This window comes from Sus scrofa, chromosome 8 (genome assembly GCF_000003025.6).
Source record: "Sus scrofa isolate TJ Tabasco breed Duroc chromosome 8, Sscrofa11.1, whole genome shotgun sequence".
NCBI lineage: Eukaryota > Metazoa > Chordata > Mammalia > Artiodactyla > Suidae > Sus > Sus scrofa.
This window is the reverse complement of record NC_010450.4, coordinates 125129707-125148085: the sequence shown is the minus strand read 5'-3', so window position 1 is coordinate 125148085 and position 18379 is coordinate 125129707. Positions and strand designations below refer to the sequence as shown.

General features: G+C 37.2%; 1 protein-coding gene across 14 annotated transcripts in view; it reads left to right on the top strand.

The window, feature by feature from the left end:
- Positions 1 to 18379, top strand: part of PDLIM5 (PDZ and LIM domain 5) — a 215943-nt gene that overhangs the window by 111884 nt on the left and 85680 nt on the right. For 6 of the 14 annotated variants that reach the window (XM_021101749.1, XM_021101748.1, XM_021101755.1 and 3 more), the window contains exons 4-5: positions 13371 to 13413; positions 15048 to 15466. In XM_021101749.1, coding sequence (XP_020957408.1) covers positions 13371 to 13413; positions 15048 to 15466 — 462 coding nt within the window. Of the gene's footprint in view, positions 1 to 13370; positions 15467 to 18379 lie in introns of all 14 variants that reach the window. The other 8 variants (XM_021101753.1, XM_021101752.1, XM_021101751.1 and 5 more) reach the window with 3 other exon arrangements.

Below are 18379 nucleotides of genomic sequence, written 5' to 3'. Positions count from 1 at the left end.
GTTGTGATGATAAGTTTGAAAACAGCGATCTCCATCAGTGCTACTTAATTTGCAGCCCCTGGTGCCAGTTTGAACTGTTTGTTCTGGGTCTGCAATGAGATAAGTACTGAAATTGAGAATAAACATTTAGAAATTTTAGTAGAAATTGACATTGCCAAAATTTTCAAGATTTCGATCAGTAGATTTGTCCCGTTGAAAGGTGTAGACCAGTTTGTGTGTCATTGAACTTGCATCGTGAGTCATGTATGTTTCAAGTTGTATATTGTTAAGAAGCGCCATTCTAGGATCATTTCCTCATATATTAGGTTCACACTGCGGTGGAAAGAATTACTTCTTTAAGGACAGTAAGCTTACCTTTTGGTAAAATAGGCAGAATGTGTGTCTAATTTGCTACAGTTTCAGATTTTCTTCCTGTAATGGCAGAGGTATTAGAGAATATAATTTACGATGTTTCATGTATCACTTTGTTTAAAAGCGTAATAGTTTGTTAACATTTGAAAGCCTCGGAAAATAGAGCTGAAATTCTGCAGCAGACTCCATTATCAATCAGAAATATAAGTCATACCGTCTTATTTTATAAATAAATTTCAATTTTTATAAACAAAAGTTAAGAAATAAGTAATTGAATGTTTCAGTCCTTTCTATGTAATAGTATAAATGTGAAGTTAATCATAAATAAGAACTTTCAAAATTGAAGATTTATTTGAACACTTCGTGTCTTTAAATTTTTCTTTTTCAGATTTAGATAATGTCCTATAGAATACTTTGAACTAATTTATTAAGATTCAGTGATGAGAATGATGAATAGGATTCTAATTCTAAACTGATCAATGTGAAATTTAGAGCTCATCTTAAAGTTACTCAATAAGATAGATCTGGCTTATCTATGGCCAAAATGGCCACATTTGATCATTAATTTTTAAATTCCTAGACTCTGAGTACTTCCAGATTTTTTTTAAAAGCCTAAACTCACCCAAAATTATTTTTATGTGTTAAATAAATGGGAAAACCTAAGTTTAGACTCTACAGAATGAAAAGTTTTCATTTCTGTGCTGCTTTCCACAAGAGGCAGACTGACTTTGTTTTCCTAATAAGGCTGTGCTAAACGTTGGAATGCTTGTCTCCTTGAACTTTATTGAAATACCTAAAAATACCCACTTTTCTGAAAAGGTTTGCCATTTCATGTGTTTAGCCTAGACAAGAATAGAAAAAGATGTATCTGGGAAAAGTTAGTGGCAAAATTATGCCTCCATCGTTAGCATCGGACACAGAGCGTGTAGAAGTGAACTTTGAAGAGCCTTATCTTGTACTTGGATGTTGGAAGCATAAGAGATATTTTGCTCTTTTCCATTTCTATTCTGTTTATCTTGGTATAATTAAGATGTGGGGCAAGTTTTGGCCCCTCTTCCCCTTCTTTAGGCTCATACAGTGCAGACATATTAATAGGCTGAATATAAATATAAATATAAATAAATATAAATATAAATCTACACTGTATTTAGATTTACTCTTCTTTAATAAGAGATTCGGACTTAGCTTTCCTACAGAATAAAGTACTGTATTTGGGAATACATATCTATCTCACTTAGAGGAGTGAAGGTCAAGGTCCTTACAGTAGGTTGGGTGTCCTGGCTCCCAGTTTGTTCGCTGGCTTCATCTCTCACTGCTTTTCCTGCTTTCACTCCCATTCTAGCTTCAGCCAATTCAGTCGAATGTAAGGTCAGGATTTTGCCTGTGTGATTCATAACCGTTGCCCACCTCCTACAGCAAAGCCTGCTCTGGGAGGGGCTCAAATAAATGGTTGTGGAATGAGTAAATTGATGAAATAAATTTAAGGAAAAGATATAGCACAAGTATTATCCTTGAACTGGAAGTGAGGTACACTGTGACCAACATATTGGTCAAGCATGAGAAGCTGCTTGGTTAAAATAATCTATGGTAATAGAGAATCCCAAAGCTATTATTAACAGATCTGGAGGGTTAACAGAAATAGATTCTGAGCCTATCCTAAGGGTGTATTTGTTTGTTTATAAAAGTATATAGGCTGATTCAAAAAAAAGCAAACACTATAAAAATGTGGTTTTCAGTGACGAGGTATATATAAAAATAAGTGTAGCTAAACCAAATTGAAAAGGCACCATCGTGGTTCTTTCTGTAGTTGTACCTGCTCAGTATACACCCTGTACCTCAGGACATGTATCAGACCAGCGTTCTTACTCATTCTGGGCTATTGGTATCATGTCACCAACGATAATTGTAAAGGGGACTGTGACATCAGTTCCTTTATTTTCTCAGGATTACCAGTCATATAAACATGAGGTTCTTGACACATACCCGTTAGGAGATCTTGGGATCTGCGTGGCTCTTACTTCCAGAAGGTGGTTGTTAATTTGAACAGACCACCCAATTTAGCACATAGTTGATTTTCATTAAGGAACCTGCAGCCCCATCCTGCTGGAAAATGAAGTTATTAGAGAATTCTTATTATTGTAGGGGAAACTATTCCTCTTGTCTGGAGAAATAAGGAAGAATGGACTGAAGTGCCTGTTTCTTTGTTTTTGCATGTTTAGAAACCTTTAACTGGGAATTTTCTGAAGAACTTAAAAACTCTTATTTATGTATATATTGTTCAAGCTGTAAAGTGTGTACTTTCTATGGGTCAAGAATCAGATGGGTAGATATGCACACATATCATCTGTCTCTATATATCTCTTAGTATCACCATGAGCAACCTCTGTTTTTACATGAATTAAACCAAAGGTGGCATTCTTTAAATGAATAGTTATTAGTTGGTAGAAAGCTAATAGTTATTCATTGTTTAAAAGCATTTCTCTCTGATGTTCTTTTTTTTATTACTCAATGAATTTATTACATTTATAGTTGTACAATGATCATCACTATCCAGTTTTATAGTATTTCCATCCCACACCCCCAGCACATCCCCCCACGCCGCCACCTCTCTCCTTTGGAAGCTGTAAGGTTTTCAAAGTCTGTGAGTCAGTATCTGTTCTGCAAAGAAGTTCATTGTGTCCTTTTTTCAGATTCTACGTGTCAGTGATAGCATTTGATGTTGGTGTCTCATTGTCTGACTGAATTCACTTAGCATGATTTCTAGGTCCATCTCTCTGACGTTCTTTACCAAAGTTATTTTTACAGATTTCACTTTGATATTGTTCCTAGAATGCAAAGTGTTAAGAGTTGGATTTAAAGCATCTGAAGAACTTGGTTCAAATCTTGGCTCTGACATTTTCAAATTCTGAGTTGTGATCAAATTATTTAGCCTATTTGAGTTTCTGCTTCCTGCAATTAAAAGGAGAACAATGCTACTTTCTCAGGAAGAATAAAGGAGATAATTTATGTAATGGGCCAAATGAAATTATTGGCATTTGCTACTTACTCAGTAAGTGATATTTTCTCATTACTTTTCTAGTTTGTTGTTACTGTTGTTGTTTTCTCTTGAAACTTATCCTGGTAGATAATTTGATTTGTTTGTAACAGTATATAATTCGAAGCAAAGATAATTTCCGGAACTCCAGGGTCGTATCTTCTACATAAAGGGTAGGAAAGTGATATCTGTCACTGCTTACTCTGCCCACAAGTGCTACAAGTATTACATATATGACCACAGTTCATCCTCAGAACAGTTCTACAAGGGAAGAAGTACTGTCCTCATACTAACTGGTTAATTACTAACCTCATACAGCAACTGTAGAATAGCTAATTAATTTTGCTAGTAGCCTAGATTTGCAGTCTTCATTTAGCTGTTTCTCCCATTTCTCTAAGTATTCTTCTATAAATGAAGAGCTTGATAGGAGAAGGTCTGAGTATGAAAGGTAGAATCTCTCTGTCTCTTTCGGGTGCTAAGATTTTCCTGAAAAGAAGAAAAAAAAATAAGTAGGCAAACATCAGGGTGTGAGTTGTGTCTGATTATACTGCTTTTTATTCTACCCTTCAGCATCTGACCCTTATCATGTATTGCTGGAAGTCTATGAAAATCCAGTTGTGCATATGGTTTGTTATTGATACCTACTCTCTTAGTATGAATTTTTTTTTTTTTTTTTTTGTCTTTTGTTGTTGTTGCTATTTCTTGGGCCACTCCCGCGGCATATGGAGGTTCCCAGGCTAGGGGTCCAATCGGAGCTGTAGCCACCGGCCTATGCCAGAGCCACAGCAATGCGGGATCCGAGCCGCGTCTGCAACCTACACCACAGCTCACGCAACGCCAGATCGTTAACCCACCGAGCAAGGGCAGGGACCGAACCCGCAACCTCATGGTTCCTAGTCGGATTCGTTAACCACTGCGCCACGACGGGAACTCCTCTTAGTATGAATTTTGACCACATTTATTGTTCAAGGGCTTTTTGATAACATCATGGAAGAGCCACAAAAATGTAGATATATACAAATGGAACACCTAATTTTTCAAAGGCAGATTATCTGCTTTGCAAATCCTGTTAGTTTCTTATTAGTAATAAAGTGCTATATTGATCATATTTTTTTTTTTCACTCTACCTGGTTGGAGCTGGAAGAGAAGACATATTAAACAGAAGTAATTATCCGACTTCACATTGCGGCTCAGCGGAAATGAATCTGACTAGTATCCATGAGGACACAGGTTCAATCCCTGGCCTCACTCAGTGGGTTAAGGATCTGGTGTTGCCATGAGCTGCGATGTAGGTCACAGATCTGGCATTGCTGTGGCTGTGGCATAGGCTACAGCTCTGATTAGACCCCTAGCCTGGAAACCTCCATATGCCACCACAGGTGCGGCCCTAGAAAAGACCAAAAAATAGAAAGAAGGAAAGAAAGAAAGAAGGAAGGAAGGAAGGAAGGAAGGAAAGGAAGAAAGAAAGAAGGAAGGAAGGAAGGAAGGAAGGAAGGAAGGAAGGAAAGGAAAGGAAAGAAAGAAAGAAAGAAAAAAAGAAAGAAAGAAAGAAAGAAAGAAAGAGAAAGAAAGAGGAAATTAACATCATGCCCTAAAGAAGATATATAGTAGGCTTTGAAATAATGCATCTCTGTAATAGAGCACATGTTTATATCAATCCCAAAAGTGTTATAATCCATGTCTTTTCTTTTGGCAGAAAAGAATGGGAAAGAAGGAAGTTATGCTTTTCAGCTTCTCTTACAGAAAGCATGGTGCATCCATTTTAGTTCTTCTAGAAGTAAAAAAAAAAAAAAAAAGAAAATACATCACTAATAGTTTCATTTATAGTATGTAGGAGCAGAGGCGAGAGAGATTTTTAGTAGCCTTTACCATATATTAGCAAAGGAACTGAGGTGCCGAGTAGCACAGTTAAAAATAGAGCTTAAAATGTCACCCTTAATCCAATAATATTAAACCTGTCCCTTTACCAAGCTTCAGTGTCAGCGCCCTCTGGTGTGAATTTTGTTTGAATGGGTGGTTTGGAAGTTTTGATGGATCATTCGGTCTCAGAGTGTGAAAGATGAGGTAGAGGAGTTAAGAGGGATTGAAAGCTAGTGTCCTGCAACCACAGGAGGAATAATGAGAAGCCCCACTCTCATTTCTTTTGCCTGTCAGTGTCTGAACAAATTGTAATTTCCATTATGCAGAGTGATGATGAGGTTTAGATTCCAAAAGAGCTGTGGTCCTGGAATGTTTGTTATAGTCAAAACCATGCAATAGACTAGGGGTTGGCAAACTCTGACCTACAGGCCAAAAATCTATTCCCCACCTGGTTTTTATTAAAAAAAAAAAAAAAAAAAAAAAAAAAAGGTTTATTGGAACACAGTCATGCTCACTACATTTTGACTCCATCATCTTTCTTGCTATCATGGCAGAGCAGAGTAGTGAGCCTAGATCTTGTGACCCGGAAGTCTAAAATACTGGCTTTCTGACCCTTTACAGTAGAGACTGCCAGTTTTTTGTTTGTTTGTTGTGTTTTTTTTGTCTGTGGCGTGCAGCAGCTTGATAGAGGGTCTCAGTTCCCAGACCAGGGATTGAACCCAGGCCACAGTGTTGAAAGTACCAGGTCCTAACCACTAGAGCACCAGGGAACTCCCAAGTCTGCCATTTCTTAACAATGGGTCTCCTTGTATGAAATTTTTGATTGAAACAGTATATTCACTCTGAAAGAATTTTACTTACGAGAAGAAGGAATTATCCTGAACTTTGAAATTCCCTTTATATAACCTCGAATACATCTAAAATGCTATATAATCTCTATAACATTCTTTTTGATAGAAATTATTTTATAAATACTAATTTGAAAAGTGCACCTTTTTTTCCTTAAATGATTTTGAGGTTATTTTGAGTGTGGACATGAGACACAATGGACAGAGGAAACTTTCTTCCCTGATAAAAATGTTCTTGTAGAAATAAATGTACGTAAAAAAAAAAATAAATTTCTTTCATCTAAAATCAAGTAGAATAATGGGAAATTTTGCACTTATCACTATATAAAACTATCTTATTTATTGGCTTATTATCTGCCTCCTCCATTAAAATTAGTAGTATTCGGTGTGCATTTCTGAAGATCTTAATGGCATTGAATTGGGGAACACCAACCATAGAAAATAAAATAGCATGTCATGAGATGAAGAAACATTTGTTAATTTGCTGGCTCCTGCTGGATGAGATGGAGAGAGGATAATGTGAAAATTAAACTTCTTAGTGGTCCAAGTTAATTAACATTTCCAGACTTTATTTCAGAAATTTAAGCAATGCTTTGTGTATAAGGCCTTTAATTCAATGTTGAGCTCCTAGTAAGACCCCAGTAAATGGTAGCTGTAAAGCTGGTGCTGATTTTCTCATTGCTTGTATAATGGGAAATACGTTACTATATTAAGTTTAGCCTATTGCTCCCTCCCTCCCTCTTTTTTTTCCCCTCCTTAAAATTAGTGTAATCCTGCAGGTGAGGGAAGCTTAGTAGAAGTCCTTTCTTTGCTCACTCCCTCATTCCCTCCCTTTTTCCCTCTGTGGCTTGATTTAGCACCGGTTGTTGAAAATTTCTTCTCAAGCCCCATCAATTCCTGTAGTCACCCCAAAAGGATCTTTACAACAAAAGCCCTTTCCCTTACCCAGGGAAGTATTTATCAAATGGTAACTGCCTGTTCTGGATTTATCAAAGCCACACCCAATTTCAAGCCAAGTCCAAGCAGAGGAGGTCCTAGTTACTCCGATGGGCTACAGCAGTTCCTTTGCTTCTCTTTTTACCTTCTTCTTCCACTCCTCAAAGTCTGTCCAGCTTTGGGGTATTTCTTTCTTCTGGGGGGAAAAAAAAAAAACAAACCAAAAACTTTCTTTAGTACCCACGGTAAAATAGAGAAAATGCAAAGAGAGAAAGAAAATGAGACTGTGTATGAATGCCTTTGTGTCTTGGAGTATAATTTTTATAAGCTAAAAAGTGTTATAACATGCTGATAGATAACTAATTTGTACTTTTATTTAGGGAGAATATAACTTTTACATATTTGCAATCATTTAGAAAAGAATCAGTGATGCGTTGCCAAAAGTGATTTAAATGTTCAAGGTTTGAGTTTTTAGAAGAGTGAACTGATTCAACGTACAATTAAATATGGGGGAAAATTTTTAAGGAGACATCCCTCTGCACACTTGAGTGCTCCCTTTTCCCCCCTCTGGAGTTGCTTTGTTATTGCAAATTGACAACTTTGCAATTAAAGTGATTAATGATGTATCCTAGTGTTTATGGGTCCTGAGGTCAATGAGCCCAGAGATGGCCATGCTGTGGGAAACTTAGATAGAGCTCATCTCACAGAAGAAGGACTAAAAATCCTCCTCTTTTCCATATGATTGTTTATGACTTAAATATATTAGATATGGTTGAAGTTATCCCTAAGACATAATGAATAGTGTAACCTTTATCAGTCCAGTTCTGTTGCAGAATTCCTCATTCTAAACATTGATGTGAACGTTCATTAGCTCAAAGCACGTTACTTTATACAGCAGTTTAAGAAAATGCATTAAATGTTCATATGATGCAGTTTTTCATGATTCCTTTGAATCTAATCTTTAATAAGTCCGTTGCTCATTTTTGGCCTTATTTTTCCTCTGCATTCTTCTAACTAAGGCATCACAGGTCTAGCTTCTGATCCATCCATGATAACTTTGAACTGCTTTCAGCTGTTCAGCCAGAAGTTCTGACTCTGGGTGTAATGCATCAGGGATTTTTTAGTTTGGATACTGCTCTTACAAAAATCCATCAACTTTCAAAAGAGATTGTTCTAGCCACACTGACGGCTTTGTTCTTTGGATTCCTTGAGCTGAGGATAGTACCAGGCCAAGGCAGTAGTGTCTCATCAGCATGGCTTACTCCCTTAAGGAGGCTTCGCAGTAAGGGCCAAGAGAACAATGAGCAGATTGTTAAGCGGTGGCCCCAAGCCATAGCCAGGATCTCTGCTGGTTTGAAACACACACACTTTACCAAAGTGACTTGTGACAATCACTGTGGTGATGGGAGAGATATGTCATCCCACTGTGTATTCCCCAGGTTTTGAACATAAAAATATAGGAATAATTTTTAATAATTACATATCTTTTTAAAACTATTTTAATATCTTTACAAAGTTGTTTTTAAGCAATTTATAAAAGTAAAGTATAAAGTAAAAATATTTCTAAAGTGAAGGAGCACATGCTCAACATAATATTTTTTTTTTAAAGAAAAACAACTAGAAACATTTTAATTTTGAGTAGTTTTCCTTAATCGTATATTCGGATTTTGTCCTCAGGGAATATAGGAAATAATATTTTTCAGTTTGGTATAGAAAAATGAATTTTTTTTTTTTCCTCCTTAAGCATTGATTAAATTAGGCCCAGAGTCTTTGGGGATCCTGTTTAACAAAGTTCAAGAAAGCACTCGCTTGATAAGAAAGATATTCTGTATAACAAAAAGTTTTGAGGAATTTATGAATTGTAGTGTGTCTTTCCCTTAATTTTAGCCACCTGGAGGAGACTTTAGTAAACTTTTCAGACTAACAGAGATTCACTCTCTTTACTGCTTCTTTTTTTTGTCTTTTCTAGAGTCACACCCACAGCACATGGAGGTTGCCAGGCTAAGGGTCTGATCGGAGCTGTTGCTGCTGGCCTACGCCAGAGCCCCAGCAATGTTGGATCCGAGCCACATCTGCAACCTACACCAGAGCTCACAGCAATGCCAGATCCTTAACCTACTGAGCGAGGCCAGGGATCGAACCTGCAACCTCAAGGTTCCTAGTCGGATTCGTTAACCACTGAGCCAAGACAGGAACTCTTCTTTACTGCTTCTTTAAAATAGCATTCACAGAGGGTTTTTCCCTTTCCTAACTCAAATCTTGAGAAAGATTTCCTAAGTAAACGAATACTCTAAAAATGAGTTCCAAAATTGCGTATTCCAAACTCCAAATGGGTGTGGACCATGATCCGCAGTGCTTTCTTCTTCAGGCATTTAAAGGCTTTGAGTAGTCCTGTGGTGTGATGCTTATATAACTTCGAGTCTGATAACAGAACCTGTTGGGGTGGGGATGAGGATAGGGGTGGTTTGGAAAGTAGTTTGCCACGAAGCATGCTTTGAGAAATCGACTTATTTATTATAAAAAGTCACATGTGTACAGTGCATAAAATATGGGAAACATGCAAACGAGAAGAAAACAAGTATCATTCATAGAGAGCCTTTACTGAAATGTTGGTGTGTCCGACCACTTTTTCCAGTGCATTGATCATGCTATATATGCTATTTGATGTTTTCCTTTTGCACGCAATATCATAAAGTAAGCATGTCATCATGCAATTCAGAATTCTTTCCAAAAGTGATTTTAATCATTGCATAATGTTTCATCATGTGGTTATACTACAGTTAACTGTTTCTTCATTGAGTATTTAATTATTTCCTATTTTTCGCTATTGTAAGTTGTACTATAGGGAATGAATATCTTTATACATAAAGTCTTTCCCTGTTTAGTTTATTTCCTATGATAGACTCCCAGAAGTTGATTTAGTAAGTCAAGGACATGAGCTTTCTTCAAGGCTTTTTAGTTTTTATTCTACTTATTTATTTATTTTTGGCCACCCCCATGGCATGAAGTTCCCCAGGCCAGGGACTGAACCCATACCACAGCAGTGACCCAAGCCACAAAAGTGAGAACACCAGATCCTTAATTGCTAGGCCACCAGGGAACTCCTCTTCAAGGCTTTTTATAAATAAATGCCGGCTTGTTTTCCAAAAGAGCTGTAATAATGTATAGTCCTTTTAGCAACATAGAATATTCTCATAAGCATTATGTATTAGTATTTTTAAAAATGAGACATTTGAAAATAAAAGGTTATGTAGCTTTTAATTTCGTTGCTTTTGTGAAAAATAGTAAAATCTGACTTTTAAAAAACTAGTGTTACTGCTATTCATTAATTTTTTGGATTCCACTTGTCATGTATTCTAAATTTCCTAAACCATAATAGTTTTAGCATTTTAAGAATATGTAATCACACTTAACTGAAGATTTATGTACCTTACTAATCTTTTAAAATGTAACTAATGTGTGTTTATAGATTTTACATACATAGTCTATGTGTTAAAAATGTTTTTCCAGATATTTTTAAAGTGGACAGGTTGACTTCTCTTTATTCCAAAAGGCAAAATAACACATTAAAATGAAGACCATTCTAAACAGAAGGGTTCAAAATTCATAAGACTTAAACCGTGAGCTCCTATAAATATTTAGAGGTCAGAACTGATTGACATGTGATAGAGTAAATCTAAGGAACCTTCTAAGTTTTAGTGATTCCGTGACTCATTTGGTAGTTATTTAAATATTTAAACCAACAGAACTAGTTTTTTTATTGCATCTAGCATCAACTCTTTCATTTGACATTTAATTATAAGCCAGTCTTTTTTTTTTCCTTACAAAATGATGCCTGTGTATTTAATGCATAATGGGCTCAATCCAGGGGTTTTGAGGACAGGTTGTCTCTCTTTTCTTTGACTTCTTAGTTCATGTCATTGCACTTATGAGACTTTATCAGAAGGCAAGCACAGCAGATATTCAAGATTGAGTTTTAATATTTTTTTATGAATTCCATACTTGGAAAAGTGTTTTTGTAGAACTCTCAATCCATAAAATACATTAAGACTCCTTACAGGAGTTCTCACTGTGGCACAATGAGTTAATGATATGGTGGTTGCCTCTTTGGCAGCATGGGTTCAATCCCTAGCCTGGCCCAATGGGTTAAGGACCCCACATTCTCAGCTGTGGCTGGGATTCGATCCTGGCTTGGGAACTTCCATATGCAGTGAGTGTGGCCAGAAAAAAAAAAAAGACTCCTTATGCTACACATTCTCAACAAACTAAGAGGTTGAATTCCAAAGTTAATGAAAACTAACCCTTCTGGGGCTTTTGGTATTGTTGTTGCTAACACTGTTTAAATAAGAACTCACACCTCGAAAAAAACTAAAGGGTTTGTTTTCATAGACACGGGATATATGTGTTTTATTCTGTTTGGAAACCTGGTGACTGTAAAACACCATGGTTTTTCGGTTTTTGTCTTTTCTAGGGCTGCACCCGTGGCATATGGAGGTTCCCAGCCTAGGGCTCCAATCAGAGCTGTAGCCACCGGCCTGCACCAGAGCCACAGCAACGCAGGATCCGAGCCGCTTTCTGTGACCTACACCACAGCTCACGGCAACGCTGGATCCTCGACCCACTGAGTGAGGCCAGGGATCGAACTTGCAACCTCATAGTTCCCAGTCAGATTCGTTAACCACTGAGCCACGACAGGGAACTCCCTAAACACCATTTTTTTGTGGATTATTTTTTGTGTTGTTGGAAGAGCTCCATATCCCTTGAAGTGTCCAGATGAAGAAGGATGCTGTCCTCTCTATTGTGACGAAGTTTCAATCATGTCTTAGGTGGTTTTAATAAATAGATCCTTTGTGATTACATCTTATTGTGAAATTTCAATGAAAGGACGGTTCCACTGTTCTGTACTTGGACTTGTTTCCTTTGCTTGTTTTTAATAACCCTATAAGCTAAAAGAGAAACTGTCTGATTGAGAGTGCACGTGGAAAGTTGTGCAACTGCAGAGTGTAATTCTCCATTGTAGGAACAGAACGTTAGTGTCGGTTAATCTCTCATCAGGCCAGCCAATTATTTAGTCCGTGCTTGCCCTGGCTAACCGAATTAGTTGCTGTTGGAAAATTCAGTTGCTGCTAAAAATGTTGATCAGAGTTTGTTACTAGGTTATGATCGTAGAGACCAAATATGATATGTTAGTCTCTCTGTGAATAAAATGATCTCGTGGTTTGCAGCTTAAAATGGTCACTTGTTACTTATCCGCTATGATGACATTTCTAGAAGTCTGCACTTGCTGTCTTATCCTCAGGCTTGTATGATAATAAGAAGAGTTAAACTGCTTCTGACATTAATAAACATAACATATACCTTAATACTGGGACACTAGTCATTAAATCATTAGAAGTTTTCCAATCATTTATTATTTGACTGCATATTTATTATTTATTCTTATCTTGTAATATATCAGGCTGTTGGTCTTAGCTCCACACTAGAAGTAATTTGCTTAAACGTCAGAGTTCCTCATGTGAACAAATGGGAATTTTGATAGTTGCTACTTTGGTTATTTGTCATGATGATATGAGACAGTCGCTCTCACTGTTATCATGACTATGTCCATGCTGATCAAAGGGACAGTGATGATGCAAAAGACTTATATTAAAAATAATAAATTTGATTATGGGAATAGTTCTATGCATGGATTTTTCCTTGTCCTTTCCGTGTTCTCTCCTTTCCTCATTCATCATTGATGAGCTATTACTAGCCAGACACAGGGCTGATTCGGGGCATGGTCATTGCCTTTACTGAAATTACAGCTTAGTGGGAGAACTTGTAGTTTGGTTTTAGCAGAACAAATACGTTAGCCAGCCCTCAGGAATGTACATACTCCTTTAGGGACCCAGTTCAACCAGAATTTTTTCAGCATCTTCACAGAAAGATCCGCTGTCCTAGGGACATGGATGGCAGGAGAAAAGGCAGATCCTGTTGGAGATAGAGATGCAGATTATTTGTTTCAGGAATTGCTCAAGGATCAGAAAGTCATGTTTATTTTACTTTACCCTTCTTGGTGGGGGATAGCCTTAATTTAAAGGTTAAGGGAGGGTGCATTCGCAAACAGGATTGGTGTTTGTCTTTCCTCATTTGAGTGTGTAGACAACTAATGAAAACCTCGTGTGTGAGATGTTGAGTCTTACAGCATTTGCGTTGCCTGAACTAATTCATAGATTGTGAAGAGTCAAAACCATGAATTATGAAACTGTAAATATATGTTAAGGTATGTAATAATAAAAATTCCATTAATCAGAAGTTTGCAAAAATTCATGTCCTTTTTCTTTTTCTTTTTTTTCCCTCAGAGCATCTGCTACACCCAAGCCTGAGCCGGTTCCTGTTCAAAAGGTGTGTTTCTGGTCTAGCATCACTAGGTACTATTTGATTATCCCTTCTGAACCACTGTGACTTCCATTCCTGTCTCAGGCCATACCAACAACCTAAAGTTTTTATATGATTTTCCTTACAGTTCTTTTCTTTAAAGAGGTTGGGGGAAAGTGGAAATTAACACGTAACAATTATCATTGGTCATTATACCTATATTACTTCAACACTGCTTCCAGTGTCATATAATGTCAATGACTTATATCCAAATTCCTTACCTTCACTTTTAATTTGCCTGTCTTTATTTATGTATTCAAAGAGATTAAGTGCTTATCAAAAATAATATAACAATGTCTTTAATAATATTTTGTTAGTAATATTAATACATTTAAAAATTACATTTTCATAGTATTCTTGGATTAGGTTGCTGGCAAGTACCTTTTTTTTTCCCCTCACACATATCTTTAAATTGTCCCAAATTATTATTCATATACATCTGGTTTATGCTCTTGGGGGGGTTTCTTAATTTTACTTGTGGCTTTCCATTGAATTATATTGGTGCACTAAGGCATTAAGCTGCCTATCTCCCTCAGTTAGCTTTATTACTTCTATAAGATTAATTTAGACTACTTTTTTCCCCCTTCAAATTAAAAGTAATAGAGCCACAATTGTATGCTTTTTTAAAAAAAAACTTGATTATTTTTCTTTAGGAATAGTGAGACATTTTCTTGAGTATCATGGAAGCTTAAGCTGATTTTTGGCCTTTTTTAAAAACTTTACACTTGTTCTGGGGTAGGCCAGGTTTGCAAACACAAATTTTGTTAATTTTAGGAGGAATGATCTTTCTTAGAAGTTATTTTTTTCTTTGATGGCAGTGAAGAAACATCTAAGATCTTTTTCTTTCCCCCTCATGTAAATGTGAAATACTTATTTTGGAAAAGGGAAGAATTTTATTCCATCTTTAGTAATACTGAAGACATTACAGAGAGAAACGGGTGGACTCCAGGAAGAGGAAAGGATTGATTTTGTTTTGTTCATTTCTTTGCTTTTTTTGTTGATTTTTTTTTAAGAAGTAATTTCTTGATTCAAAATAATTAATTGGAATGGACACATTTCTGAGTTAGAGGAAAATGAACATTGCTTCTATTTTTGTTTTTTGTTTAATTAAAGAATTAGAAATGTGCTACTGCTTCTGCATGAATCAAATAATCATACTCTGGAGAGTAATTAAACATGTTTGAAAGATGGAAGTGTAATCGAGACTGGATATTTTAAAATAAATGTGGTTAGTGCTGTTCTGGTTACTGTGGGGTATTTTAAAAGTTTTCCTTTGGAATATGTCTAAATTAGCACTTATGTTGGCCTTTAGGCTTTTTGATAACTTTTCTAATCTATTTCCTAAATATTTTGAACTCCTTTCATTTTTGTAAAAAATACATATATACTCAGTACGTGCATCTGTGTTATGCATGTTGGGACCAGTTAGCATGCATGCTATGTTATATCAGCTCATTGTTTTTATCTGGAAACATGTAAAGTTTGGCCTGCTAGCATGATTGTGTTCGTCTTTTTACAAACTGGCCCTGCGTTCTTTTCGGTGGATCTGTTTTGCATGTGTTTGGCGTGTTTTTGTGTATGTTTATTTTTATTTCACCTAGGGAGAACCTAAAGAAGTAGTTAAACCTGTGCCCATTCCATCTCCTGCTGTGTCCAAAGTCACTTCCACCACCAACACGGCCTACAATAAGGCGCCACGGCCCTTTGGTTCTGTGTCTGCACCAAAAGTCACATCCATCCCATCACCATCGTCCGCCTTCACCCCAGCCCATGCGACCACTTCATCACATGCTTCCCCTCCACCCGTGGCCGCTGCCACTCCTCCCCCATTCGCTGCATCTGGACTGCATGCTAATGCCAGTCTTAGTGCCGACCAGCGTTCGTCTGCCCTGAGCGCTGGTAAACCTGCAGTTCATGTCCCACGGCAGCCCACAGTCACCAGCGTGTGTGCCGAGACTGCTCAGGAGCTAGCAGAGGGACAGAGAAGAGGATCCCAGGGTGACAGTAAACAGCTAAATGGGTAGGTGGCCCAGGGTGCTTTCTGCTCTTATCAAAACTCTTCTTTCAGGCAACTTCCAGGCAGCACTTCATCTCCATCCCCCCAAGAGCAGCTGTTCTTGGAAGGAAGGGAGGCGAAGGTTCCTTTGCTTCATTAACGTGTAGCTTTATGTTACGTACATACAGCACTTTCTGCAAGGCTGTTACAGGTTAATCCAAACCTAATTATGCATTGTGACATGTTATGAACCACGTACCATACTCTGTAACTCTTTTTCTCCGCGTCCTGGCACAACATGAAGCAGCTGGCACTTATAATGCAAGGCAAATCTTGACTCTTTCTTCCTCAATTTTTCCATCGTTTTATGAGCCACCAGGAGTTTAAACAGAATGGTAGCAGTTGTGTCAGCTTATGTATCTCCGCTGAAGAGAGGGGAAATGAGAAGTTTATAAGAAGCTTCTTTCTCTAGGAAGTAATCTTAAGACAGAAAAGAAACTTCGTTTGGCTCATGTCTATGTATGATGCATTAGTTTAGGTCAAATAGCTAAGCAACATTCTTTTGAGAGAAACTTCTTCTGGAGTTTAGTCTCTAAAAGCAAACTGTAATGAGAAGACAGTAACATTAAGGGATATTTATAAAACATCAGAAGCAAACGAGAGAATATTTTCATTGTAAAGATTTTTCTAAAATGAAGGGATTTAAAGCAACAGACATTAAATACATAATGTTCATAGAACTTTTTGAAAATCCATTCCTTATAATTTTCCTCTTTTTGTGGTATAAATTTTCTAAAAAATTGGCAGAAGTTCTATTTTCAGCAGCCTCCATTTATAAATGGTTATTTTATTCTTTTTGGAATTCAGTGACAGTCCTTTAAGCCGAAATCATTTTAGTAAAATCATTTTCATCAGATTTCTTGTGACAAAAATATCTCTTAAAAAGAAAGAAAATAAAGGGAAATAATCTGCATGCGTGATTGTTTCTACCAATGTCGGTTCCCAAGAAAATGTAATGAAAGTAATTGTGGATGGGTCCTTTCTGAGATAATCCCTGCTGAATGTTAATTCAGGCAATGAAGGGGCTGTGCTTTCAGGGCACTGCTGCCATGGCAACTTGGGGGCTTCGAAAAAGAAGGTGGCAGAGTTCCAGGCGGCTGCTGAGGCAACAGAGCAGGTCTGGAAGAACAGCTCCCAGGCCTTACGTGTGGTTTTGTGGTTGTGGGTGGCATTTGAACGTTTTGAGGTATATATTGAGGGAAACTCGTGTCCTTCAAAGGAAGTTATTTCTTCTTTCTTGTGAGGAAGGGAAATAGTATGTCATGGTGAGGTGTGTTTGGTTGTATGTTTTCTTGATGTGTCTATTTAAAGGCCACAGATGTTAGAGTCATCAGAGTAGATGCCTTGAAAAGAAAGATACTGCCTATCCAACACTAGCTCCACAGAAGACTAAAAGAAAGAAGTTGATTTTGTTAGTGAACTACCAGGTTGAGTAAAAACAAGTCCTTTGAAGGAAGTGTTTGAGTTAACATTCTTTTCTTCTGGAAATTTTATAAGAAAGGCTTCTTCATGGAACGCTGTAGAGATAAAGCACAAATTGAGGTTATGGAATCATCCTACACTGAAAATACGTCAAAGTACCAAGCTGAAATTTTGTGTTTTATGAGTGCAGCTATGGTGATTAAACTTGCAGTGATTTAAAGCTTATTATTTTCAAACCAAAACTGTACGCAGTGGGGTAGGTCCAGGGCCTTTACAGCGACTTCTTAATCAGTCGACCTGTGCTTATGGAGCACCTGCCTGGTGTCCAGTGCTGTGCAAGATTCAGGAGAAAAGGCTTTATTGCATATTTCGCATCATTAACAAGGTACTGTTTTGCATTCACAAACTGATTGCATTTAAAAATAGCTTAGGAGTTCCCGTCGTGGCGCAGTGGTTAAGGAATCCGACTAGGAACCATGAGGTTGCGGGTTCGGTCCCTGCCCTTGCTCAGTGGGTTAACGATCCGGCGTTGCCGTGAGCTGTGGTGTAGGTTGCAGACGCGGCTCGGATCCCGCGTTGCTGTGGCTCTGGTGTAGGCCGGCAGCTACAGCTCCGATTGGACCCCTAGCCTGGGAACCTCCATATGCCGTGGGAGCGGCCCCGGAAAAGGCAAAAAGACAAAAAATAAATAAATAAATAAATAAATAAATAAATAAATAAATAAATAAAATAGCTTAATTTCAAATGTTAGCATAGTGAACACTTGATTGCTCCAGAAAACAAAGTGTGGCATCTGAAATTCTAAGACACATTTGCAGTGCTCTCTCTCTTACTACATTTACATCAGGGAAATCAAAAATAAATCACACATTTTACTATGTACTAGTCGGTAATGTGTCATTATGAAGAGCCAGCATTTTGTGATATTGATGAACAAATGTATTTCCCACATCAGGTATGTCAGGCTGAAATCACTACCAGCCTTTTTACTAATTATGTGATTTTTACTTTTCCATATTTTTATAATGTTGGAAAAGATCAGCAGCAGAAGTCTTTCACAGTTGAGAGTTGTTACTTCTTATTAATGACTTTTTATTTTAAAATTGATATATGCCTGTTGTATAGCACAAAAAACTCTACCCAATATTCTGTGATCATCTGTGTGGGAAAAGAATCTGAAAGAGAATGATGTGTGTATAAATGTACAGCTGAATCCCTCTGCTGTGCAGCAGAAATGACCACAACATTGTAAATCAACTCTACTTCAGTAAGACTTTAAAAATGGAAAAAAAAAATATCCAAAATTGAGGAGTTTAGAAGGATATAAAGTTAAAGGAATAAGTTACCTTTTTCCTCAAAGCAAGGAGACTGTTAGGTTTTGTTTTGTTTTGTTTTTTTCAGTATCACATGAAGAGACTGTTAGTTTTTAAGTGATTTAAAGTAACAAGCTAGTTT